The sequence below is a fragment of the Bubalus kerabau genome, chromosome 5 (assembly GCF_029407905.1).
Source record: "Bubalus kerabau isolate K-KA32 ecotype Philippines breed swamp buffalo chromosome 5, PCC_UOA_SB_1v2, whole genome shotgun sequence".
Classification (NCBI taxonomy): domain Eukaryota; kingdom Metazoa; phylum Chordata; class Mammalia; order Artiodactyla; family Bovidae; genus Bubalus; species Bubalus kerabau.
The window spans coordinates 105,142,867-105,169,481 of NC_073628.1; the positions used below are offsets into that span (position 1 = coordinate 105,142,867).

Genomic DNA, 26,615 nt, shown 5'->3' on the forward strand with positions numbered 1-26,615 from the left:
ACCATTTCCGCTTCCGGTGCGAGCGCCCAGGCCGTTGGCTGGGCTGTCACGTAGGCGGAAGAGACGTAAGCGGCGGAAATTCGCCATGCTGCGCAAGCGCATTCGCGTCCTCTGGCTCCGGGCCCAGATAGTTCAGCTCCAGAACTTGGTAACGCCCAGGGACTGACTAGAGGCCACGCCCCCTCACAACCAACAAGCCAGTAGAGAAGAACTATGTGGTTGCTAAGGGAAACCTCTAGCGGCAAGATGGCGTTCGCCAGTGAGGGATGCGCGACCTCCTGCCTGCCGCACCGGGAGCTTCCAGGAAGGCCACCGCGGGACGGTAACGGCCGACTACCCTACCAGGCCTCCGTCGGGAAGGGAGGGAGGCGGACAGGTCCGGGCGCTCGCTGAGCATCCCCGCACCTTCACTGCGAACCCAGCTCGCACCCCTGGGAGCTTTGTCGTCCCCAACTCAGGTGTCTGGGTGTCCACGATATGGGCGGGGTCCCGGGCCCCGAGTAGCAGAACCGGCTGGGACCTGGAGACCCAGTTGGGAGGAACTGAGTCGACCCTCGGTGACCCATGGTGGCGGGACGGGCGCCTCTGCACGGGTTGGGCGCTCAGCATGTCTGCTGTATAAACGGATTAACAGAGTTGTGACCCAAACAGCTTTTGGGGAGCAGTGGGGATGAGGCTCACTAAGAGGTGAAACGACAGACACCTAGAGAAGCCCCGGGATGGCCCCCACCTTGTGCGTGCTTGTCGTCAGCCAAGTCATCTGTACCTGGTGCTCAGCTGGGTGTCCTTTCAATCTTCAGGTTATGGGGTCTATGTTTATCCGAATTCTTTCTTTCGATACGAAGGAGAATGGAGAGGAGGCAAGAAACACGGTAAGGACAGGCTATGGCCTCTTGCTGTAGCCATTCCACTGTCAGCACACATCCCAGAGGAGTTGGGGCCACGTGCCTGCCTGCCATACCGGGCCCTCACTCGTGCCCATGAGGGGCCATCTCCTGCAGAATGGGGGACCCAGACAGCCGCCTTGGTGCTGATGAAAACTGTCTGTTTTTTCCTCGAAGATGAAGAGCCTGACCATTTTTGTAAAAAAAAGAATCTAAATAGCAAGGAGAGCAAGTAGCAAGTGAGAGTCCCCTGGCGTCCACCCCAGAGGCAGGCCTGGACTTTGCAAAGTTTACTGTCACAGTTGTATGCCTGTTCGGGGTTCTGTCTGCTCAAAGCCTCTGCAGATTTTTCTGCCAGAGGATTGATCTTTCAGTATTTTCTCATGAACTATTTGTGTATCAGTTGGCTGCCAGTGCATTTTGAACCTTTTGACTTTTATGGGAGTGTTTTTGCCACATGGGTGTTTCTCCCTTTTGTGCTGAAATCTGTGCATCTCTTCCTGACCTGGACAAAGTGGTTCCTTCTTTTCAAAATGTATTTTTCAGTGTTGCCTCATGCTTTTCTCTCTCTCGCCCTTTCTTTCTCTCTCTCTCTCTCTCTCTCTCCCCCTGCACCTCCCTCTGCACCTGCGCTGACAGAGGCAAGATGGCCATCATGTGCCCTCTGAGGAGATCTAGGGGCAGGGTCCCTGAGGTTTTGATGGCCCAGACAGAACCAAATACAAAGACCTTGCGACCTGCTCTTCTCCCTGCCGCACACAGGCCCCAGCAGTCACTCCCAGCCACAGCCTGACATCACGATGTCTTTCACCAGGTCGGGGGAAGCTGCTGTTTAAAGATGGGAGTTACTACGAAGGTGACTTTGTGGATGGAGAGATCACGGGAGAGGGCTGTCGGCACTGGGCACTGACAGGTCAGCTTGCCAGCGTTTCCTCCTGAACCCACCCTGCTGTGAGCTGCCCCCTCCTTTCTGGATGCAGAAGGCACTTGTGTCTAAACCTGAGGACCCCTGGCTCCCCAAAGGTGTCTCATAGCGGCCTCATGCCAGCTTGGGGCGGGATGGCCCCTGTGCTGCCTGCAGGACCTCAGACCCTCACAGGCAAGCATGAAGTGGATTTTTGGTGGAGAGAAGTCTCACCCCACAGACTCTGGCCTGGAGGGGCCTCTGCTCCAGGCATACAGATGCCCCCGAGAGGGTCCCTAAGAGAGCGGGAGAGGATCGTAGGAGATGGGACCATACCCACTCTGTCTCATCTCCCTCGTCCACCAGCGTGAGCTGTGAGATAAACATATACCCTGCTCTGTGACCACTGCTGCCTGGGAGTCAGGTGAAAACTGGGTATCATTACCCTGAGGATGTCAGGAGGCGGTTCTAACCCTAGACACGGCTTCCTGCCTCCCATCCAGGGAACACCTACACTGGACAGTTTGTTCTGGGAGAGCCCCAGGGACACGGCATCATGAAGTACCAAGCCGGCGGACATTACGAAGGGGAGCTCTTCTGCGGCCTGAGAGAAGGTCGGGTGTCTGCAGCAAGGTGCAGGGTGTGGGCTGTGGGGCAGGCACTGCGGAGCCTTGTCCATAACCCTCCTGGGATTCTGACTCAGGGCCTGACGGCCCAGGCACCAGCATGCTCCCCTGTCCACTGAGGTTCAGAGTAAGGGGTTTACAGCAAGCCACCCAGACTTGGTGACTCAGGTCCCCGTTCTGTCCTTGCGCTCAATCCTGGGCTGGTCTGGCCTCGTGGGGGTCGCAGCCCTTGAGCAGGGCTGTAGGGCTCCTGGGGTGAGAGGCTGATGGCCCCCCCTGATCCTCCACTCAGTTGCCATCTCCACACCCTGCCAGGCCAAGCCAGTCAAGAGGCTACGTGTTGAGGAGGCCAGACAGCGTGAGTCAGTAGGCCACATGGAGGGGAACAGCGCCAGTCAGGAGGCCACCATGGGGAGGATCAGTGCTGGTCAGGAGGCCACGTTGGTGGGGGGCCAGTGCGAGTGAGGCCCCGGGGAGTGAGGGGAGTGGCTACGCCTGCAACAGCCCACCCCCTGCAAAAGTCCCCGCCCCCTCCAAGGCCTCCCCGTGGAGTCTGGATGCACTCCCCTCCCTGAGTGTCCAGATCCTGGAGACACCATGTCTACACTGGCGATTTCTCTGGTCTCTGGGTCCTTTGAGTAGATGGTGGAGGCCCAGGATGGCTACGTGTCCTCAGCATGAACTCACTCCTGCGAGCTGGCCTTGACTACACCACAGCACCACCCGAGTGGGACATCAGCATTTCAGTCTCTATTCTGGGGGATCGTGGCCCTTGAATGGCACCCCCACCCTCACTCGGGACCTTGAGAACTGAACCCAGAGCTTCTCCCACTGCGTGTGGCTGCCCAGCTGTCGCAGATCAGATCTTGGGGCCGAGGGACCCCATGCAGCTCAGTCCCCAGGGGTGCCAACGGTAGCTTTCCTCCAGATAGTCCCCTCCCCTAAGGGAGGCACAAGGTGACCTCTGCTCTGGGCTCCTTCTCCAGGACACGGGTGTCTGGTGGACGCAGACGGACAAGTGTACTGGGGGTCGTTTCACGACAACAAGCGGCACGGCCGAGGGCGGATGGTCTTCCGGTGAGTCCACTGGCCAGTGGGCCATTCCCCCTCGAGCACCTAGCCCTGAAAGGAGGGTCTGTGTGCCTTGATGGGATTCTATAATTTCTCTCTCAGTTATTGAACTTGGTTCTATGTGTGTTTAGTAGAAAAAATAGCAATCTCCACCTCCCTTCTCCATCCCATGAATAAAATATCTGGTAGGAAGGTGGAGGTTGGGGGAGCGTAGAATGGGGCTGAGAGCACACCCCCCCAGGTTTCTCCTTCAGACCTGTGGCTGGGCATCTTCCTAATTCTGGGCAGTTTTCATGCAAAATCCTGCCCTGGGGTTTGCAGGGTCCCTTCCTCCTTGCGCTTCCTTCCCCGTCATCCTCCCCAGTCTTCACACCTGGGACCCAGCAAGCAGGGCCTCCTGTCACTGCACCCTGCCGGGCACCCAGGCTGCCTGCCCCTCCGCCAGGTCCTGGCAAGGCCGCGGCTCACGCCATCTGTTCCGGGCCTATTTTTGCCTCAGTCCCGGGGACATGCGCCGGGGCCCAGCCGGGGGGCCGGTCTGCGTCAGTGCAGCCACCTGGCCTTCCCGGCCTGAGAGCAGCCTCTGCGCTTGCCCCCAGGAATGGCGACGAGTACGAGGGCAACTGGGTCCGGGACCAGCGCCAGGGCCATGGGATGCTGCGGCTCGCGGATGGCTCCACCTATGAGGTACTGGGGGCCATCCAACCAGTGTCCTCTGCCCTGGGCACCCCCAGGTGCAGCGGGTGTTGTCCTTCTGACCCCGTGGGGTAAGGACGACCCCTGTTCCCGTTTCGCTGATGAGAAGGCTGAGGTTCAGGGAACTTAAGGTCCAGCTACTCACACCTCTTCATCCATCTGGTTCCTGATCTACCCTGTGACCAACACTGTCACCTGTGGGCACGGCTGGTGACGCCTCTTTGAGGGGACATGCTTGGGGGACCCATTGAGCCAACGACCTGGGGAAGCAAGCAAGGCCCTCCCCCTTCTCACAAACAGGGCTCTGTGCCCCCCGCCCCCGCATCATGGCAGTTGCTGCTCTCAGCTGCCATGATGTGGGGGCGGCTCTCGATGGGGTTTAGGTGCCATGAGGCCAAGAGGGGCGGGCACATGGGAAGACCTTCTTGGTCCCCAGAATCCATCATCCTTGTGCTTCCTGGACGCCAGCCCATGTGTCTGGCTGGGAGCCAGGATGTTGGTACCCAGGATGTGTGTCCTGTCTAGTGGTTGGCTGACAGGGACAGCCCAGCAGCCCATCCAGTGGATGAGGAGCCCCACTGGCTCTGCAGAGATAGATGCCCAGGGTCAGAGAGTGTCATGTGAGCCCAGCCTGAAGGATGGGAGAGGCTGCGTGTGCAGACAGCATGCAAGGGCACTGTGGGCAGAGCAAGGCGACAAGAACAGAAGTGAGGATGTCCCCCCATTGATGGCCCGGACATTGGATGGATGGCGGTGATGCCTGAACCTGAACCAGGAGACAGGAGCCATACCAGCAATTGAAAATGTTAACGAGTGAAAGGGAAGAAGATGCTGCAAGGGGTGGAAGCAAGAATATGGAAAAGGCAAATGGGAAACTGGCCCAGGAGGTGCCCCCAAAGGTGGTGTTTTGGGACTGGCTTGGCTGCGTCCTTGGGCCCAACCACCGGGCTGAGCACCTGGGAGACGTGAGTGACTCATGGCCGCAGCTGCAGGAGTAACCAAGCTGCCATCGTGCTTGGCTGTGACAGGACGGCTGTGAATGCATGACAGTGGCCGTGAGGCCCCCGGTGTCCTGGACACTCGCAGAGAAATGATGCGAGCTCAGGTCTGCGTTCAGCTCCACCGCACCCCCAAGAGGCGCACCTGTCTCATAGTCTTGGGGCTCAAATAGAATTTGATCATGTGGGTTGCAGGATTAGGCTGTCAGTTGGATTCACATCTTTGCCAATTTTCTCATGTGCAAGTTAGAGCAAAGTTTGGAAAGGAAGTCCCAGGAGACAAGGGAAAGCCCAGCCCCTCTGGAGATGCAGGCAGGCTGCGGCCACAGTCCACCGGGTTGGGGAGCTGCCCAGGGCACCAGGCGGGTGTGCAGGAAACCTGGGACGCAGAGGAGCTCACCGAGCACAAACCCCTGAGCCTGAGGGGTCAGGAGAGAGCACGGTGAAGCCCAAGGGAACCCCCTTTCCCCAGCGTCCCTGCAGTGCCTGCCTAGGATGGCACCAGCTGGCGATGGGACACATTTTGGGGTCTGGCTCCCAAAGCACAGAGCTGGGCGAGAAGGGTGGATTTGGGGCTGAGAGGTGGTAAACTGGTAACTGACTGGGGCCCTTCCTGAGATGGAGTGGCCTGGAAGGGATCATGGAGTCCTGCCCTGGCCACAAAGCTCCCCTCAGTGTGCTCCCTGACGTGCTGGTAAAATAACGCTCTGCTCAGGTACCACCACCTCCCAGGCCCTGGTCCAGTGGCTGGCTGCTCCCGGGATGTTGTGTCCACACAGCTGCCGGCCAGTGCCCGCGCTGCAGCGTTTGACAGTCTGCACTGGAGCCTGTTTGCAGAGGCCACTGTGACCCAGCCACAGCTTTGTCTCATCTCCCCAGGGGGATGTCTGTCCATTCTCATGGAGCCCTTTGGGGCTCCCCCTGGGCAGCCCAGCCTGAATTCTGCAGAGCTGCTCTGGAAGAAACACAGGGGGACCCAGAAGAACCCCCACGGCGTCCATACCTCTTGGGCTGGCGACCAAGGGATCACAGCGCCCTGCACTGTCCTCAGGGCCTCACTGACTCTCACCACCCGACTCAGAGACGAGGAGGCCTCCCAACCAGGGGGTGGCAGAGACCCCACCTTCTTCCAGAGAGGCCCATAAAACTTCGCCCCCACCTCCACCCCACATGCCCTGCCCCTAGAGGCTCTGCGGGTGCCTCCAGGGCTATCCTGGGTTCCCCATCTCTGCCTCCCTTGCAGGTCTCAGCTCAGCTGCCCACCCCACTGCCCTCCACCAGGGGGCAGCCCAGCCCTGCCGGCCGCTGTCCCCGCAAGGGCTGCTCCAGTGCAGAGCTGGGCTCCGGGCTGAATGTCAGATGGAAAAGGTAGAGCACCAGGGGGCGGCAGCCCCATCCCCACCCCTCCACCCCTGGGCGCTTTACAGGTGAACAAGAGTCCTTCTCCAGGATTTGAACTGTCCACCTGTGTTCCCATTGCTTAGCAGTGCCCAGCCTCAGGGCCTCGTGCTCTGAGGACCTGCCCTCCACCCGGGCCCTGAGCGCCTGAATCGTCAGGAAGTGCCACCTGCCCTCCCACTCCCCACCATGGTCACAGTCCCCACCAGGGGCAGACACCCAGGCCCTCAGGCCACTTTTGCCAAACGGCTTCCTGACACCGTGGACACAGGCCAGGCCTGCTCACTCAGGGTTGCAGGGTCAGGGCTGGTGGGAGGACAGGGCCGCATGGACGTGGGCTCCAGGTCTCAGTGCCCACCTCTGAGCTGTAGGGCTGCCTGCTGGTCTGACTTCTGGGCGTGGGGGTCACCCGGCAGAGGCGGACCCACCACGGGGAGCTGGCGCATCTCCCGTGAGGATGCAGCTGTCCCCAGGCTCTCACTAGGCAAACAGCTAGCTTTCTATTTTGTAATTTTATTGTAAAATACAAATAACAAAATTTATCATTTTAATTCAGTGCACAGCTCAGTGGCATCGGGCCCATGAATGTTGTTGGGCAGCCACCCCCACCATCATCTCTAGGACTTTCTCCTCTTCCCAAACCGAAGGCCCACCCCCACCCTCCTGCTTTGTGTCTGTGTGACTCTGACTCCTCCAAGGACCTCAGAACAGGGATCACGTAGGATTTGTCCCCGGGTTTGTCTCACTCAGCATCGTGTCCTAAGGTCCATCCACGTTGGAGCAGGTGTTAGGACTTCCTCCCTGTTTGAGACTGGGTCCTGCTCCATCGCACAGATGACCCTTCCACACTGTATCTGGCCGCTCGTCCATTGATGGACACGCAGCCTGTCTCCACCTTGGCATCTTCCTGTGAGTGACACTGCTGTGAGCCTGTCCTGCTCCAGACTCCCCTGAGAACAGTGTACCTGTTGGGTCACATGGTGATTCTGTTTGTAACTTTTTGAGACTCCACACCATTTTCCATCCCCACCAGCAGCACCAGTGTTCCAATTCCCCCACATGCTCTCGACACTTGTGTTTTCCGTTTTCTAAACAACCTGGGTTCCGGCAGTCAGCCCTACCAACAAGGTGATAGGTGAGCCTCGTCCACTGTAGCCATGGCCTCTGCTTGGCTGTCTGGCCTCTGCCGAACCCTCCTGGGGACTCCCTGCGCTCACCTCTCTGGGGTACATCCTAAGGCCGGCCCCAGGTACAGCCGTTCCCCGCCTGAAGTACATGCTCATTATCTAGGGATGTATGAGATGCCTCGTGTGGTGGGTGGGGGTTCCTCCACCTTTTGACTTCCACCCTCAGAGTCTTTGCCCCAAATTGAGGCCCTGGCCTCCTCAGACTCCACCCTCCCCAGCACCCTGTTGCTCCAGAAAGCCATTTTGGGCTCCCCTCACCACAGACCCCCCAGTGTACTGGTCTTTATCTCTCCTGCAGTGATTTGATTTCCCAGAAGGCAGACGGTTTTTCTTCTGTGGGTGTTTTTGTGTTAGAGCCACAACCCCCCCAACCCCGAGTTCCCTGCCCCCGCCTCTCTTCCAGCAGCCCAGTCCATTCAATGGGAAAACGTCCAGTGTGGAGAGCAGTAAGGCCCAGGAGAAGGGCAGCCAGAGCCCTGGCGTCATTGCACAAGGGCCCCCGCTGCCTTGTCCCCAGGGCCTCCTGAAGCCGAGCTTCTCAGGGAAACTTTAAAAAAATTAGTTCTAGAAAAATCTTATCCCTGAAAATCGATGCAGTAAATCTGTTATAAAGTAAGAACAATAAATCCCAAACCCAAATTGACTCCCACTGCCTTGCAGTGGGGCCAGGCACGCAGTCAGGCTGGGTGGCCATAGTTTGCAGCAGCCAGGTCATCTGGTCCAACCTGGGGCCTGAGGGTGTGTCTGGCATGTGCCAGACTGTCTGTGCTGCTCCCCCGCCGAGGGAGATGGGGACACGCATGCCCAGCAGCGGCAAGCTCATCACTCCTCCTGAGGATGTGGCATGGGCTGTTGACCCCCAGGAGCACCAGGCAGCCCCTGGGAGAGTGGCATCCTTGGGGCCGCCTCCGTGGAGCACAGGGAACGATCGTTGGCCGCGGAGGTGAGCGCATGCCCGGCAGGGGGGATGTGGGCTTGCTGTCCACTGAGGCTCGGCCTTGGGTGCATGTGGATCGTTCGTACCTGCGCAACAGTAGCACATGGTTCCGCCAGCCTCCGTCCGTCCCTGGGGCACCTCCGTGCACGTTGGCTGCGTTTCTCGTGTTGGCTTTCCTGGGGGAGGCCTGCTGGTCGGTGCACCTGCTCACTGCAACAGAGCAGGTGGTGGCCTTGTGCGCGTCCTCACCTGCTTCTCACCTGTGCATCCGCAGGAATGCCAGGGTCCTGAGTGCGCAGCCAGAGGTCAGTCTAGGAATGGAGGCCCTGACCCCAGGAGCACTGTGAGAGGTATCGGCCAGTTGTAGCATTGCCAGCGGAGGGGCCTGGGCTGCCAGAGTGGAACCCGCACCACCCTGCATGCCGGGTGAGGAGGGTAGACACAGACAGACCCGCAGAGGCAGCTTGTTTATGCAGCAGCAGAACTTGTCATACTTTGAAACCCGAGGAACGTTTGACCAGGATCATGGTGGCCAAAGGTGATGCCTTAGGAAAGTGAGGGGCCTTGTGTCTGCTGAGACTGACAGTGGTGGCAGGGCCACCAGCACTGGCCTGTGTGGTCACTGTGGCCCCAGCACATCACCTCAAAATCTGGAGACCCCGGCCCCTGCAGTCACAGGCTCAGGCAGGTGACTTGGGCCATGCCCCCGCCTGGTCTGGGAGCCAAGGCCTCAGGAAAGCCCCCACCTGCTCCAGGAGTGAGTTTGGCGACAGTGGGGGCCGCTCCCTCCAGACTGCAGATGCCACTGAGGCAGGTGTTGCAAAGCTGGGCCCTGGCCCTGCTGGTGTGTCATCAAGACCCCAGTGTCCGGGGGAGACCTGAAGGTGAAGAAGAGACCAAGGAGGAGCCAGGAGTGTGGCCTTCTGACCAGGGCAGAGATTCAGAGTGTGCCTGGGAGTGCCGACAACGCAAGAGGGGACAACACAGCCACAAAAGCAGTTCTAGGAAAACCACCAGCACTTTCCCCGGGAAGGAAAAATAGCGTCAGTTAACTAGAAAATGGAAGGCTTTCTTATCTCTCCTTGCTTGAACTGTGGTGTTGGAGAAGACTCTTGAGAGTCCCTTGGACTGCAAGGAGATCAAACCAGTCCATCCTAAAGGAAATCAGTCCTGAATGTTCATTGTAAGGACTGATGCTTAAGCTGAAACTCCCAATACTTTGGCCACCTGATGCGAAGAACTGACTTATTTGAAAAGACCCTGATGCTGGGAAAGATTGAAGGCAGGAGGAGAAGGGGACTCAGCTCCTCAAGTAAAAGGCCAGAGAAGAAGTTATGAACACGTACATCCCCATCCTGCAGCTGCGAGGCCCTGGGCCCCCCAGCAACCGTCTGCCACAGGCATGGCTCACTTACCCCTGGCGACCATCTCCTGTGTCCCCTGCCCCTCCTGTGTCCTAACGGGGGCCCCATGCCCTTCTGGCTCTGTGTGTGTTATGGAAGAACCCTGTGTGGCCGTCATCCTCACTTCCTCCCTGCCCCTCGCTAGCACGCATGGGTCCTCACCTAGACCGGGGGCAGTGGGGGCTGGCCTCCTCTGTAAGACGGGTTAACCCATGTTTGTTCCTGCTTGGGAGCATGTCGGCTGACTGAGAAAGGGCAGAATTTTCAAAGGCATGCTTTATAACAGTGATTAGATTCCACACTGTTGCATTAGTTACGTCGCTGGGGTCTATCTGCCCCGAGTGAGTTCTTTGTCGAAGCCTAAGCTGGTGGGAAAGGAGAGGGGCCCAGATTCCAGGAGCATGATTAAATGGCTGGTCAAGGGTCGGGAAGGACCCCGGTGGCAAGTAGACAGCGAGCACTGGACAGAGACCTCCCAGGGAGCTGATCCTGCTGACACCCGGTGTGAGGCTCCTGGTCTGATGGGCAGGTTCACAGCCCATCCGCTTGGCAGTCTGAGTGCCCCCGGCCGCCCTCCAAGGTGCTGCGTGCTGGATTTGATTGCATCTGCTTCTGGCTGAGCCCAAGGTTCTGCCTTCATACTTGTGAAAACCCACATCTCATTTCAGACCCCGCCCCCCCACCCCGACATAGTTGAGTGGCCCTGGGCCCATAGCACTGTCAGAGTGTCGCATGTGCGCATTCCTGCCCTGATTGTCTCAGGAGGCCTGAGGGAAGTGTGATCCTTGCCCCCAGGAAGCTCGTGTCCTGACCAGACAGACAGGCCATGGCCACGATGGGGAGGGAAAGGAGGGGCCAACGGGCACAGAACTTGGCCTCCCATGGCAGTAAGGTTTGGGGTTACGTGATGGAGGCCCTCGGAGGGGAGGCCCAGGCAGTCACGTGGGGGAAGGGCCATGCACACCGAGCTCCCTTCCTCCAGCTTTCCGTGACTGGACTCCCAGCCTCCCACCTGCCCCTGGACATCCTCTGCAGGTGGCCCGGCTCCGGGGGCCTGGTGTCCAGCCCAGTGGGACGGGGGGAGGGGAGGTGACCCCAGCACCACTGCGCGGGATGAGGATGAGGCCCACGGCCACCCGGGCAGACAGCACTCACCCTGGCGCAAAGTGAGCACAGCCCCTGCCACGGAAACGTGGAGGCGAAGGGCAGTGCGGCCCCACAGGAGGGATTTGTCTGTGAAGGCGGCCACCCTTCCCGGGGCCATAGGCCAGACTGCATCCCATTAGACCATCTGCTGATGCCCAAGCCTGGGGCCTGAGCCAGGGTGGCTTCTGTTCCCCAGCGCAGAGCTGCAGAAGAAGGTGTGGACGTCAAAGCAGAAGGGCTGAGGGGGTGGGGCGAGGACAGCAACTTCACTTTGGCTCATGAGAGGTCTGTGTCTGACCAGCCGGGGTCCTGCTTCCCAAGTGTGAGCTGGTGACTTGTCAGGTCTGGGGACGGTGTCCTGAGCAAGGGAAGCAGAGCGTCCCAGTGACTTCTTCACCCACAAGCGTCACCGCCAACCCTAGCCAACAGACTGCTGGGGCTCGAGCAGGGGAAAAGTCTGGTGCCCACATTAACCTGCCCCACATACCTGGGGGGCCACCCTGCAGTCCCAGGGCTATCCCCACCCCAACTCGGGGGACAGCAGCCCTGCTTAGGCAGACACATGCCAGCACATGGCATGATGCAATGATGCACGCAGACGCACGACACAGAAGCCTGTGTGCATGCACGTGTGTGCACAGGAGTCCTTCCTAGGAGCAGGCATCCAGCCCAGCAGATGCCGCTCAGAGGCCATGCCATTTCCAGGGATGGTCATCGGGCAACTCTGGGGCTCCCCACCCCTAGCCTGGATGGCAGCAGGGGCCCCCATGCTAGCTGTGGTCCCCACCTGCTATGATACCTAAGGCATCGCCCCCACTTTAGCCTGGTCAGCTGCCTGCAGATGTGAGCTGCATCTTAAGGGACGCGATACAATGACTGTCAGGTCATCGAGCCAGCCCTGAGCTTTCTGGGAACGTGGCCCCCCAGTCACTATCTGGCTGGCTTTGCCATCTGGGTGTGGGGGCTGAAGGGATGAGCTGCTCCTCAGCTCCAGGAGAGCCAGGCCTCTGCCCACCTTCCACCCAGCTGGCAGCCCGGCTCCTGAAGCTGACCTGCTGGGCGCCACAGTTGCCCGACACCCCAGCTGGAGGGCGAGCCATGGCCATGCCCTTCCCATCAACTCACAATGAGATTGCAGTGGCCGCGTGCTCGAAACAGCCTTGGAACCTCCTCCCCCGAGTCTGGGGGCATCTGAGCTCTTTAGGGCTGCAGCCTTCAGGGGCCGTTCCCACCTACTGGTCCCTCCCTAGGGCCAAGAGTGCCTGCTGCAGGGCCCAGCTGCTGGGTGGCCTTGGGGCCTCAGAGGGCAGACCACAAAAGTGGGAGCCCAGTCAGCTTCTGCACCAAACATGCCTTGGGCTGATTCTTCTTCTAACAGGAGCAATTCATAGTCAGTAAAACACCATTAAGATCTCAACTTTCCATGAAAATAATCTTCCTGCTATTTTCCATCCTTCTTCCACTCTGTCGTGTGTATTGGTTACAAAGCAGGCTTGTTACGGGGGCAGCAGGGCTGCGGTGTGCATGAGCCGGCATTGCCCAGGTGGGCTGTGCGGGTTCACGCTGAGCTTTTAATTGGCCCTTTCATCATCAAGGAATGAGCCAGAGCGCTCGGCTCCACCACCCCACAGGCCTCCCGTGATCCTCTGCACAAATGCAGTGTCTTTGTACTAAAAGCGTTTTGTGCCATAAAGTATTTGGAGCCGTATTTTGTTTGCATTTTGCATTCAGGCCATTGTCCCTAAACTCCCAATTCACAGGGGAGTGCACTGTGTGGAGCAAATTGGGTCCCCCTCAGCTTGTTTCCCCAGGGGCCCCTGAAACCTGGAGGGCAAAGTGTCCTCAGGGCCCAGCCCGCCTGAGCCCACGGTTCTCTCCGCAGGGACAGTGGCACAGTGGCGTGTTCAGTGGACAGGGCAGCATGGCCCACTGCTCCGGGGTCATCTACCGAGGGATATGGATCAACGGTCACCCCATGGGTAGGTGCCCTGGCTTTGCTGCTGGCCTCACGGGGTCCTCCCAAGGGTCACATCCGGGTCAGGCCATGTCCTCTCCTGGTTGGCGCTGGGCAGCTTCATGGGAGGAATGGAGCAGGGGGCTGGGATGAAGAGGGATCTACAATCCCCTTTTGAGAAATCCATGCTCTGTGTGGTCTTACCGGGCTTAAGACATTCAGAGGCCCCTGGACTCTGGAGCCACGTGGTCCTGCAAGCAGGCCTCCCAGTCACAGGGTCTGCCAGTCTTGGACTCTCCCAGCCTCAGGGCTCTGGGTGCCTGGCCCCCTGCCTGGTCTCTGTCCTGCCCCTACCCTGAGCTCTCTGCACTGCACGTGACCTCAGGTGGCCTGTGGCCTTCCAGGTCCTCTGCTGGGGCCTTCCCCCACCCTGAATTGCCCCCCGGGCATGTGTGGGGACCTTTTGTTAGCCTCCAGGACAAGGGCACCACCCTAGGGGTCAGTCTGGCCGGGGACTCGAGTCCCTGATCAGAACCTTGGTACCAGATCCATGGGTGCAGCTGCTGACTCAGAGCTGCAAGTAGGCCCCTGGCCAGGCCAGCTTCCAGGCAGGTGATCGCAGCCTCATCCAGCACATGTCAGGTCATGGACTCAGACACAATGAAAGCAGGGCCCGGGTCAGAACGGTGGACAGGAGGCCGTGTGCACCGGACACCGCTGAGTGGTCACCTGCGCTCAGCGGTCACCTCTGCCCTGCCCTCCCCCAGCACCATCAGGTGGGTTCAGAGCTGACCCTCAGGATAGGGTTCATGGCGTCCATGAAAACCCCAGCCCTGATGGCCGTGCCATCCACACCCCCCTCATCCGGGTGCCCCAGGGACGGGGCTGAGCACCTGCTTAGGGCGTGTGGGGTGCCGATGCAGACCTGGAGTCCCCAACCCAGCCCCCCACACACACATACGTGTGCTCTGTTTTCTGCAGCACAAGCCACGAGGATCGCAATTTTGGGTCCAGAGGTGATGGACACAGCCCAAGGGTCTTCCCTCATGTTGACCGTTCAGCTGCAGCAGGACAGCGGGGAAGTGGCCACAAGTAAGTGTCTCCAGGAAGACAGTGAGCTCTTCAGAAAGACGAGCAGCTGTCAGCTCGGGAGACGAGATGCCACAGGTGTCTCCTAGCATAGGGGCTCTGTCCAGGTGCCCCCGTTTTTGAGTTCTTGTTGCTGGGGCCCTGGCAGAAAGGGTGGCAGGGTGCGAGCCTCCGGCTGGCGGGAGGCAGCCAGCCATATGGGGCCTGCGTGTGCATGTGAGCACGAGGGCTCCTTGTATGCCTCCATGTGAGCACGTGGGCTCTGTGCATGCCTATGTGTGTATGAGTGCATGGGCTCCATGCATGCCTCCGTGTGTGTTTGTGAGCATGTGGGCTCTGTGTGCCTCCACGTGTGTGTATGTGAGCATGTGGACTCTGTGTGCTCCGTGTGTGAACACATGTGCACATGCGTGTGAGCATATGCACATGTGTATGCCTGTGTGTGTGCACATGGGCAGCCCTCCCTGGTGCTCACTCAGAGTCAGCGGACAGGGAGGTTGCAAGAGGGCAGGGCCAGCCATTCAGCCTGCCAAGAGGAGGGCTTCTCTTGCTCCTCCAGGGGTAACCAAGGTGGACAGACGCCCATCCATCCAGGCTGCATTTAGATGCTCGGTCTGCCCTCCAGCCAAGCAAAGGGACCACCAGGCTTCTGACCCCATGAGCAAAGCAGACCCCGGGGGGCAGAGGGACAGGGCAGGACTACCAGGGATAATCACTACTGGTTGACCTTGGCTCCGAGGCTCTGTGAGGAAGCATGGTGTGTAGCATAAATCAAGTATATTTAGTCACAATTGGTTTATTTTAACTTCATCACAGTGTCACTTACATACCGTAAAACTCATCTATATTCGGTGAGCCAACGATTTGTAGTAAACTTGCAGAGTTGGGCAAGCATCACCACACCCATTCTGCTTTGGAGCATTTCCTTCTGCCCAGAGAGACCCTTGGCTCCCACCCCATGCCTACCCTCCACCCTGGGCACCACCAATGTCCGTTCCCAGAAGCTGCTTGTGGATGGGATCCAGCCTGTGGCCGTGCTCTGCCCCTCAGCCCACCCACGCAGCCCTGCTCGCCCCTCCGTGGGCCGCACACCTCTGATCCTGCGTCCCCAGGGGCCAGTCCCGTCCTGGGTGCTTGGCTGCAGTGGACATCTGTGTGTAGGGCCTGGTGTAAACATGGTTCACTTCTCTCAGGCACACATTCATAAGTGGACTTGCTGGGTCATGTGGCAGGTTGGCATTTGCATTTCTAAGGAAACACCCAAATGGTTTTCTGAAGTGGCGGTACCATTTTACAATCCCGTCAGCAACATATGAGGTTCTGATTTCTCCACATCCTCGCCAGGGAGTGGCCATCCTCAGGGTGTCCAGTGGCACCTCCTCACGGTTTTGATCTGTGTTAACCCCAAACTAATGATGTTGAACAGCTCTTCATGTGTGTATTGGCCATTTGTACATCTTCACAGAAAAATGTTTATTTATGTATCTCACCCAGTTTTTTTAAAAATTAAGTGGTTCGTCTTTTTACTTGTATACAAGTTCTATATGTGTTCTGGATATGAGTCCTTTGTCACGTGTATCTTTGCAGATATTTTCTTTCAGTGTGACCTTTTTGTTGTTGTTGTTGAGTTGCTCAGCCTTGTCCCACTCTGTGACCCCATGGACTGCAGCACACTGGGCTCCCCTGTCCTCCACTATCTCCCGGAGTTTGCTCAAATTCATGTCCATTGAGTCAGTGATGCCATCCAACCATCTCATCCTCTGCCGCCCTCTTCCTTCTTTGGTTAATGTTGTCTTTTAATGTTCAAAGTTTTAAAAGTTGTTTGTTTTTTTGTTTTTTTGTTTTTTGCCATACAGCCTGTGGGATCTTACTTAGTTCCCTGACCAGGGATCAAACCTGTACCCCCTACAGTGGAAGCGCAGAGTCCTAACCACTGTACTGCCAGAGAAGTCCTCAAAGTTGGAAAATTCTGATGAAGCTCAGTTTGTCAATTTCTTCTTTTATCGACTACGGTCTTAGTCATGCATCTGAGGATTCTTAACCCAAGTTTACAGAGACTTTTCTCCTCTTTTCTTTTACAACTTTGGCTCGAGTTAATTTTCATGGATCAGATAAAGGTCTGAATTCATATTTTGTCACGTGGATTCCAGCTGTCCCAGTGCCATGTGTTGAAAAGACTGTTCTTTCCCCACAGAATTGCCTGGGCACCTTGGTCAGAGATGACTTGACTGTAAGTGTAAAGGTTTACACGTGGATGGATGTCAGTTCCACTCCATCGATCAATATGTCTGTCCTTACACCATAGCCTTCCAGTAAGCTTTCAAAGCTTACTGGGCTTCCCCAGAGGCTCAGCGGTTAAAAAAAAAATCTGCCTGCCGATGCAGGAGACACAAGATCGATCCCTGGGTTGGGAAGATCCCTTGGAGAAGGGAATGGTATCAGGATATTGCCAACCTTATAAAGTAAGTTGGGGAGATTCCCTCCTCTTTAATTTCCTGGAAGAGTTTGTGTCGAATTAGTATTGTTTCTTAAATGTTTGTAGAATTTAATACGAAGCCCACCTGGGCCTGGAGATTTCTCTGTGGGAAGATTTTTAACTACTAATCCCATTTCCCTTGCATATAAGCCTATTTAGGTTATCTGTTTGTTCTCGAGTGAGCTTTGGTGTTTTGTGTCTTCCAAGTTGTCCGATTTCTTGAATGTTCATGACATTCCCTTGTTCCCTGCTTAATGAACTGATATCACCTCTCTTGTTCCTAATATGGATTACGGGTGTCTTCATTTTTTTTTTTTCCTGAATAGTATAGTGAGACGTTATCAGTTTCATTGATAAACAGCCTACTTTCGGTTTCATTCGTTTCTCTATTGTCTGCTTTTTATTTCATTAATTCCTATTTCTATCTTATTACTTCCTTGCCTCTGCTTAGTTTGGGTTGAATTTTATTTTCTTTTTTCACTTGTTAAGGTGGAATTGTTTCCAAGGTTCTTTCATACTTTTCTTTTCTAATATAGAAGTTTGTTGCTATAAATTTACCCCTTAGTACTACTTTAACTGAATCCTGCAAATTTTGATGTGGTATGCTTTCATTTTCATTCAATTTGAAATACGTTCTGATTTCCCTTTTGATTCCTTTTAGACCCAAGAGTTATTTAGAAGTGTGTTGTTTCACTTCCAAATATTTGAAGATTTTCCAGAGATCTTTCTGTTACTGATTCTAACTTAATTCTATGTGGTTAGAGTCATACCTTGTATCTTAAACTCACTTAAATTTTTGAGACTTGTATTACGGCTCAAAATATGGTCTGTTTTGGGAAATGTTTGGAGTGCACTTTGAGAAGATTGTGGATTCTCTTCTTGAGTGGAATTGGATAGGATATTCTATAAATGTCAATCAAGTAAATTGTGTTGATATTTTTGTTGAGTTTGCTATATCCTTACTGATTTTATGTCTGTTTGTTCCATCAGTTATTGACAGTGGTATATTGAAATCTTTGATTATGCTTGTGTTTCTGTTTATTTCTGCTTTCGTTTCTATCAGTTTTAGCTTCATGTATTTTGAAACTCTGTTATTAGGGGCATAAACATTTAGTATTTTTATGTCAATTAATTGACCATATCATTGTGAAATTATCTCCTTTATGCCTGCTAATAGTCTAGGCTCTGACACCTACTTTCATTGATATTAATGCAGTCACTCAGTGTTCTTTTAACTGGTATCAGCATCCTCATCCATGCTTTTACCTTTAACCTATTCACGTCCTTATAGTTTAAATATATTATTTTGTAGGCAGCATATACCTAGGTCTTGCTTTTTTATCCATCTCTCTTTTAACTCAATGGTTTACACCATTCACATTTAATATAATTTTTAATACAGTAGGTTCAAACTTACCATTTTACAATTTCTTCCTTATTTTCCCTGGCTGGTTTTTTTCCCTTATATTCTATTCCTTTCTTTTTTGGATTAATTGAGTTTTTTTTTTTAATTCCATTTTATCTCCTCTTCTGGATTATCAATTACAACTCTTTTCTGTGTCATTTTAGGGGATACTTTAAGGTTTACTTAAAGATGTAAATATACATCTTTAAATTATCAGTCTAACTCCAAGTGCTATCATACTCCTTCATGGACAGTATAAGAGCTTTACAGTTTATACTTCCTGTCTACAATACAATCTTTATGCTCTTGTTTCAGTACATTTTACATTCATGTGTCTAATAAGCTTTATAACCTGTAGGTCATTTTTGTTTCAACAGTTGTTTATCTTTGGGGAGTAGCTGACAGACAGAAAAGGAAGTGCCATCTGCCTCCAGATGCCATTTCTGGCCCCCACTGCTTCCTGTAGACGCAGGTTTCCATTGCTGCCATTTCCCTTCTGCCCAAAGGACTTAACTTTTAACGTTTCTTGTCATGTACATCTGCTAGTGATGAGTTCTCTCGGCTCTCCTGCATCATGGTTTTGTTCCCACGTCAAGGATCCTGGCTCATCTTCCACTGTGCGTGGGGTTGCCTGTCTGCGCTGCTTTCCCCGAGAAGCCTGCCTTCATGTCTCTAGCAAACGTCCTTTTCTTCTGGGCCGTGGGCAGCTTGGCTGAGGGTGGAGTGGAGCTGAGGGTCCAGGAATGCAAGGGTAGGGCAAGGTGAGCGCGGTTGCGGCCCCATCCGGTGCCCTGCTCCTCACAAAGGCCCAGGGAGACAGGGGTCCAGGTCCTGCCGCTCCGCCCTCACAGCCCTCAGCAACTTCTCTCTCCTTCTGGAAGGTGAGGATGGCCGGGAGTTGGAGATCTCTGCGGGCATCCGGTACGTGCAGCTCCCAGCCTACTCGGAGGTCAGCTTTTTCAGAGTGGATGACGGCTTGGGGCAGACGCCCATCCAGACCCCCTTGTGAGTAAGGGTGGCCCTGGGCAGCACCTGGGCAGGCATGGCAGGAGCGGTCCCTCCTTTACTCTGCAGAGGGTTGGCTGGGACTGTCCCTGCCCACGCCTCACACCAAGATGTGTGGGGTCACCACACACTGATCTGGCGAAGGCGAAACCAAGGGCCCTTCTGACGGTGGTGGTGGGGCAAGAAAGGGGTCCTGGGCCGGGGGCAGCAAGGCAGGGAGGCCAAGTGAGACACCGCCCCTTCCCTGCTTCCTCCCTACCCCCTGGCCTCTGAGGAGCCACCCAGCCCTTTCTTCTCCCTGGACTCCATGTCTTTGCAGCTGCATGACACTGTCCTTCCCTCCACAGTGGATTCCACTGCATCTCCTACCCTCTGTCCAGCCCCGAGTCCGAGGGCCCGGAGCCCAGAGCTGCCCTGGAAAGTGCCAGCACCGACTCACCGCTCCCTGAGGGGGACCCTGGTGGCCCGCCTGGTGAGTGGGGCTAACTGAGGGGTCTGCAGGGCAACATGAGCTCAGGGAGGCATGGCTGATAGCAGTGTCCCCCAAACCTGGGCAGAAGGAAGTGAAGTTGACCCCTGAGAACATGGGAGTGGACACGGGAGACCTGGGATGTCCCAGGAGGACACACTCAGGCCCAGGCCAGACGGTTCCGAGGACAGTCACTGTGGCCGGGGGTTTGAAGGCGGGCTGGGTGTGGCTGACCTGTGTCCAGGCTGCTGGACATGCTCACGGTGCAGATCCAGAGCCCCGGGCGGGCAGGGGTGGGAGGTGAGTGGTCCGGGCTGCGGCACCACTGTCCTGCGCACTCCAAAAGCGTGTCCCTTGTGGCCGTGAACGTAGAGTGAGGCCGTCTGTTTTTCATCTCTGTAGTTAGAGCTGAGGATTGAATCCTCTTGCAAACCTGGGGCTCTTAGTCGGCAGGGGGTGTGTTTTAGTTAAGGGAGGGCAGTGTCCCAGCCGTGGGGGGTCCCGCCTGGTACCCCAGGTCCTTGACCCTTCTGGGAGGGCCTCTGGGTAATTGGAGCTGGGGTCCCCACCGGGCAGGTGCATACTCTTCAATTTAGGACCTCACATTCTCCTTCGCCCTGGTGACGCCCCAGGTGGGTAGGGGCACAGACTTGCCGCGTCCAGGGCCCGAGTCAGATGGAGCAGCGTCCAGACCAAGGCCTGGGTCCCTCCCTCCCAGGGTGGGCAGGGCTGGCTGGTTCAGGGGACCCTTGGTGACCTGGTCCAGGACCCTGTCTCTGCATCCCCTTCTGTTTACGGAAGCAGATTCAGCGGCGTTGTTGTTGTCCTTGTCGCCATCGGAGGACGTGCTGGTGTTTCTACATAAAGGTGCTCACTGGGCGGCAGGTCCGCTGCCAGCCCAGGTGTGAGCCCCGCGTCAGTGACCATGTGCGGGCCCCTGCACTGGACCCAGCATGTGGGTGTCAAGCCATAGAAAACAGCCTGTGGGGAAGCCGAGGGGTCCGCACCCACTCAGCTCCAGCCCCTTCAGCGCTCGCGGCTGAGTCGCAGGCCCTGGGTGCTCAGCAGGAGTGACTCCATCCCTTTCCGCCTGAACATCCCTAGGGCTCAGCTCCTCTTCTACAAAATGAGGTGCTCTCAGCATCCGCCTGCAGGACGATGGACTGAGCCCCCCTGCACCCTCTGCCCCGCCACCAGGTCTGGCCCTGGACAGTGCCCTGAGGAGGGAACAGGGCCCCCATCTAGAGGGCAAGGAGGACACTCCTACTGTTCCTGCCCTTCTTAGGACTCAGTCTGCCCTTTGCAGGAGTGGGTTCACGTAGGACCCTTCCAGGTGAAAGTCCCCACCCCCCACGATGACACTCGCCCCCTCCCCATACCCCAGCCCCTCGGGCCTGTTGCTAGAGAGCCTGGGTCAGCCCAGGGTGGTGAACACTCTGCATCTGTCTGTCCTGTGGTGCACACTCCAGCTCTTCTGCAAGGAGGTGAGCGGTCAGCCTCCAGTGAGAGAAACCCTAAGATAATGACAGAACACCCATCCTGAATGTTCACTGGAAGGACTGATGCTGAAGCTGAAGCTCCAGCTCCAACACGTTGGCCACCTGATGCAAAGAGCTGACTCATTAGAAAAGACCCTGATGCTGGGAAAGATTGAAGGCAGAAGGAGAAGGGGACGACAGAGGATGAAGAGGTTGGGTGGCATCACCGGCTCAATGGATATGAGTTTGAGCAAGCTCTGGGAGTTGGTGAAGGACAGGGAAGCCTGGTGTGCTGTAGTCCATGGAGTCACAAAGAGTCAGACACAACTGAGCGACTGAACAACAACAAAAACAATGATGGTTAAAACTTGTGAGTCATGTACACGGTCAGCAGGAAGGAGGGCCCAGGGTTGCAGGGGGTCTGGGGGGCACACAGTTGGACCTAGGACCCTGGTGGGTGGAGCAAAGCCCTGAAATGGCCAGAGGAGTGACCAAGCCTTTCCTAGTTCTGATAAAACCTCCTTTTATGACTATACAGGGATGTGTGTATATATGCTCAGTCTTTCAGTTGTGTCCGAACACATGGACTATATAGCCTGCCAGGCTCCTCTATCCACAGGATTTCCTAGGCAAGAATACTGGAGTGGGCAGCCATTCCCTCCTCCAGGGGATCTTCCTCACTCAGGGATCAAACCCACATCTCCTGGATCTCCCATATTGCAGGTGGATTCTTTACCATTGCACCACCTGGGAAGCTCAACTGTATGAGGATAGATATCTTTAACTTTTAAGTTTTCTTTATCCCTCCCTCGTCCTGAAGGAAAGCAGAGAGCGCAGTGTTCTGGGGCAGCTCCGCCATACGAGCAGCACAAACCCGGAGTCCTTTGCACATGGGGTGAATGTCTGTATCTCAGAACCAGGATACTAAGCCCTGTCCCCCTCACACTCACCCCAGCACAGCCATGACCCTTTCTTGCTTGGTTCTTAGACCCAGACCTTCACTAGGGATTCAAGCCCTTTCTCCAGCCTGTTGAGGGCCCCAGGGGTCTTGGATGGCTGTCTCTGCCTGCGTGCTCCCCTGGGTGAGGTCTGAGATGGGCAGGACACGGCACGGAGGGCAGCCCTGCTGAGTCTGAGGCCGGGGGCATTGCCGTGGGCCCAGCCTGGAGGATGTCTCTTCAGGTTGCCGGCCGCAGCCAGGATCCCTGCACAAACAGGTCTCAAGAACAGCCCAGTGGGTTTCAGATCAAAGATAACCCAGCACAAGTCCCGGAAGAAACTTGAGCCAATAGAACCTCTGAGGTGACTGTTTCCACTGAAGCGACTTACAGGGACCACCCCCCCCCAACCCAGAAAAGTCCAGTGAAACATCCAGCTTCCCCCCAGAGTTGTGAGCACTACCGATTGCCTGTTGTGACCAGCACAACCGGATACGGGGCGGCACTCACCCAAGCCTAGTCGCCCAGCCCCTTGTGCTCATTGGGCAGCCCCACTGTGGTCACCCGTCTCTCAGTGACCGAGGACTCCTGCCTCTGTTTCCTAATCTGCTACTCTGTGCACCACTTTGTGGCCCTTGAGGGTTGCACAAGTGCCAGCCATCACTGCCATATTCCAGCTAGCAGGAAGAGGGAGGCATAAGGAGTCGGAAGCCCTTCCCTTCTAAAAAGCTTCCTGGGGTTATCATTCCCATCGCCGCTTACACCTCACTGGCCAGAACTTGGTCACAGGACCCCACTAGGCCATGCAGAGACAAGAAACAGTTTGCCAGCTTGGACCAGGTTCTGCTACCAGAGAAGAAGCAGAGGCTGGATATTTCTCATCCTCTGCCAAGTGTTTTGAAGCCCAAATCAGAAGCCCCATCATCTTGCTCCACCACCAGGCCCTGGAGGGCACAGAGCTGGACGGGACACAGGCTGTGGGCAAGGACCTGGGCCTCCTGCCACCTCTGTGCAGGTACCCCCACCTCCCCCCACATCCCCTTGTAGAAAGCAGGCCCATTTGTGACCCCTGCCTGCCCCCAACCTCACCCTCCAGCCCCATGACAGGACTGTAGACTGTGGTTAACGGGTTTGGTAAAATGGGCTGGTGGTGAAGATGCTGATTCTGTTAGACCAGCAGGTACCGAGGGAGATGGTGTGGTTGTGCCATGGGGATGTCACAGCCTCGGGAGCTGATGAGGGCCCCCCAGGCCTACTCAGTGGGGCAGGCCAGCCAGGGCTGAATGCTGGGGGTCAGGAACCACCAACCCCGGGCCCTGCCCTGAGCCGAGACCCCTTGGGCGTGTCCAGCAGACCCTGGCAGGGGTACCTGTGACCCTGCTTCTAGAGGAAGCGCTGTGTTCAGCGAGCGGATGAGGAGAGCTGCTGTGTTCTCCTCCCCACCCCCTTCCCACCCTGGAGCACAAGGTCAGGTTCAAACACTGGAGTGGTTAGGGGTCTCCCAGAGGTCGACTGCCCTGGGAAGGGAGGGAGGAAAGACAGCCCTGAGCAGAAGCCTTGAAGCTGAGGCTGACCACAAGTTAGAACAGAACCCGCGTCGTCTTACATTTAAAAGCAGCTTTCCTGTTTCAACTTGTTCTGACAGCCCAGACGTGCATGAGCACAGACCCCAGCCAGCCGGAGCAGCTACAGGGGCTCGGCACCCCTGCGCCCCAACCCTGCACCCCAGACTTCTCTGGGCAGAAGAAAATATAGCCTCCTGGTCAGTGGTTCAGAACTGTGGGTGCCCAGGGCCAATGCCTGTTTACAAAGGAGGGGCCACTGGGAAGCACCCCAACTCAGGGTCTCACCCCCTACTCCAGCCTCCCACAGGCCCCCTGCCCTGGGGGCTCAGCCCTCACCTGCCCCAGCCCCAGCGGGGCCAGGCTCTCGCAGATGGTGGGTCAGCACTCTACTCCCGCATCCCGCAGGCAATTAAGAAAATGAACCTCTGAGAACTTGGCTTCCAATTATACAAATAAGTGAAACAAGGAGAGAAAATGCTTTCCCTTTCCAAAGGCCTAATGTCAGTAGTACGTAATTCAAAACTCTGTGTTTTATTATTTTGTTGACATGAAATATTTCAGTTCTTTGATTGTTTTTAACTTTTGAATAGACAAGTTGCTTTTTGTTGAGAATAAAAAACGATGTCATAGACGTGGACTATTGCCAGATATTCTAAACCCTAATTTGGTTAAATTATAGCACCCAGATTTTTGTAACAAAGCACATTGATTTTATATTCAAAAAATTTTTTTATATTTAGTCTCTTAACCTTTTGTAATTCCCACCCACAGCTTTAAATGGTGCAGCTCTTTTGTGTTAATTGTTGTCAGTGGGGTGTCTGCCTCACCCCCCAGTAATTTAAGTCCATTGAATCCTAATGCAGGTGCTGCTAATTGCTAGAGGGACATTGTGAGGCTAGCAGAGCCCGGGTGGCTCAGACAATCCCCTGTAAATTGGATTTGGGAACCTAAAAAAATGCCAAAGCAGGGAGGGAGAACCTCAGATTGCTGTTTTGTTGTTGTTTTTTTTTTTTTAATGCACAAAACCCTACCAGGAAATGTTTCCAGTTGATCTGAGTGGCCCTCATTTTCACTGTTGAACATGGTTTTGAGTGTCCATCAGAGGGGATCTGTGAGACGATTTTAAAAATCAAGGTGCCCTTTGCTGCTAATCCAGTCTTGCCAATAAAAGTGACAGAACGCATAGCAGAGATCTGGAAATTTCATTGCCTCTTGGGGTGATAACGCATTTTAATATTAATTGTCTATGGTTAATTATGGGAGAATAGCATGAAAGATCCATATTTTTAAAGGAAAATTTGTGCTATAAATTTCTTGTCTAGGAATTGTCCCAGCTAGAAGGAACGTCCCAGGGAAATATAAAAAGATTCCGTGCTGCTTCCAGGGCTGATGCTGTGGAGGACAAGGGAAGTGAACTCAGATGGGAGGGAGCTGCCTGCCTGGAGCCGGCATCAGAGGGGTAGGGGCTGCAGGCCCCCAAGACCACAGCTTCTGGGAGCCGGGGCCCTGGCTGGTCTGGTGGTTCTAAGAGGTCTGGGCCCCCATGACTCCCAAGGTCATGAAGAGAGCCCACTGGATGATCCCAGCAGTGGGGTCCTTGCCTCAGAGGCTGTGACCCGGGGCTGAGATGGGGCCAGGCTGGCGCCGGGTTGCCAGGAGGCTCGTTCAGGTCACCCACGGTTCAGTCCTTTCTAAGGAGACAGGTACACAGCCCTCTGGCCCTGCAACAATCCTGCGGTCTGGGAGCCCAGGGAGGAAGAGGAGCCTGTCTGCAGGGCAGTGGGGGCCTGACCTCCAGCATCCAACGGGAGCCCCCTCCAGCTCCTCCTTCCCACACTTGATGCCTGTCTGGGGCTGGCCAGGAGCTGCGGGGCACCAGCCCCTCCGTGTGTCTTGCAGCCCCGTGGGCATGGGCAGCAGCAGGACTCTGGCTCTGCCTCGGACACCCTATGCCCTTTGGCCCCTGACAGTGGGTCTCTGGCATCTGTCCAGTGGGCCGCACTAGGTGGAGAGAAAAAGGGAGGCGAGTGTGGACCAGGCTCCCTGTGCAGCCAAGGTCTGGCAGGCCATGATCCTGCACCCATGTGGATGCTCACGCTGGGTACATCTGTCTCCTTAGAAAGGACTGAACCGTGGGTGACCTGAACAAGCCTCCTGGCGACACGGCGCCAGCCTGGCCCCGTCTCAGCCCCAGGTCACAGCCTCTGAGGCAAGGACCCCACTGCTGGGATCGTCCAGTGGGCTCTCTTCATGACCTTGGGGGTCATGGGGGCCCAGACCACTTAGAACCACCAGACCAGCCAAGGTGGTCACTTATTTGCTTCCTGGTCTCCCTCACGTTCAGATTCTGACCAAGAAGACAACTAACTAGCCAGTGGCTGCTGGCAGCTTCCAGGATCAGATAGGGTGGGCCTCCCCCTCCATCACCCCTTCTGCCTCCCACCTGGGCGCCCCCCGTGGGGCTGCCCGTCTTCTGTGGTCAGAGCCCCTGCCTGTCTGCAGCCTCACCCCAGGGGTTCCCACAGGAACAGTTTCTGCCCTCTCCCATTACCCCACTATTTCACCGAACCCATGGCTTCCTCCATCGGCCAAAATGCTGCCTTCTGCACTGACTGACTGAGATGCCGCGGCTGGTCAATGGGTCCACGGCCTGGAGGGGAGGCACAGGGGCTTGTGGTACAGCTCGTGGTACGTGTGGCCCCTAGGGTCCAGTAGCAGCTTCAACCAGGAGACTGTGGAGGGCGGGAGGCAAGGTGGGTGCCCTAACTTGTCCAGGGCTCCCCGCAAGACGCCAGGACCCAGCCTCTGTCAGGAAGCACATGCCAAAGGCACTGGGGATGGAGGAAGGGGTCTCCTTGGGGGGTTACTGTGGTCCCAGGGGCAGCAGGGCAGGCCTGAGTTGGGCCCCAGGGATGGGGGCAGAGTCAGGACTGGGTGACTAGGAGGAGGGGCCTGGGCCAGGTGAGGGGCTGCACTTGTGGGGGTG

At 56.0% G+C, this 26,615-nt stretch overlaps 1 protein-coding gene across 1 annotated transcript; it reads left to right on the plus strand.

Moving 5' to 3' along the window:
* The first annotated feature begins 126 nt into the window (after positions 1–126).
* On the plus strand, positions 127–24,800 carry MORN1 (MORN repeat containing 1). The gene is made up of 11 exons (XM_055582484.1): positions 127–322; positions 801–872; positions 1,699–1,797; positions 2,292–2,402; positions 3,401–3,491; positions 4,085–4,172; positions 13,133–13,229; positions 14,186–14,296; positions 19,056–19,179; positions 19,527–19,651; positions 23,710–24,800. The coding sequence occupies exons 1-11, from the start codon at positions 214–216 to the stop codon at positions 23,817–23,819; spliced, it is 1,137 nt and encodes a 378-aa protein (XP_055438459.1). The 5' UTR covers positions 127–213; the 3' UTR covers positions 23,820–24,800.
* The last annotated feature ends 1,815 nt before the right edge of the window (positions 24,801–26,615 follow it).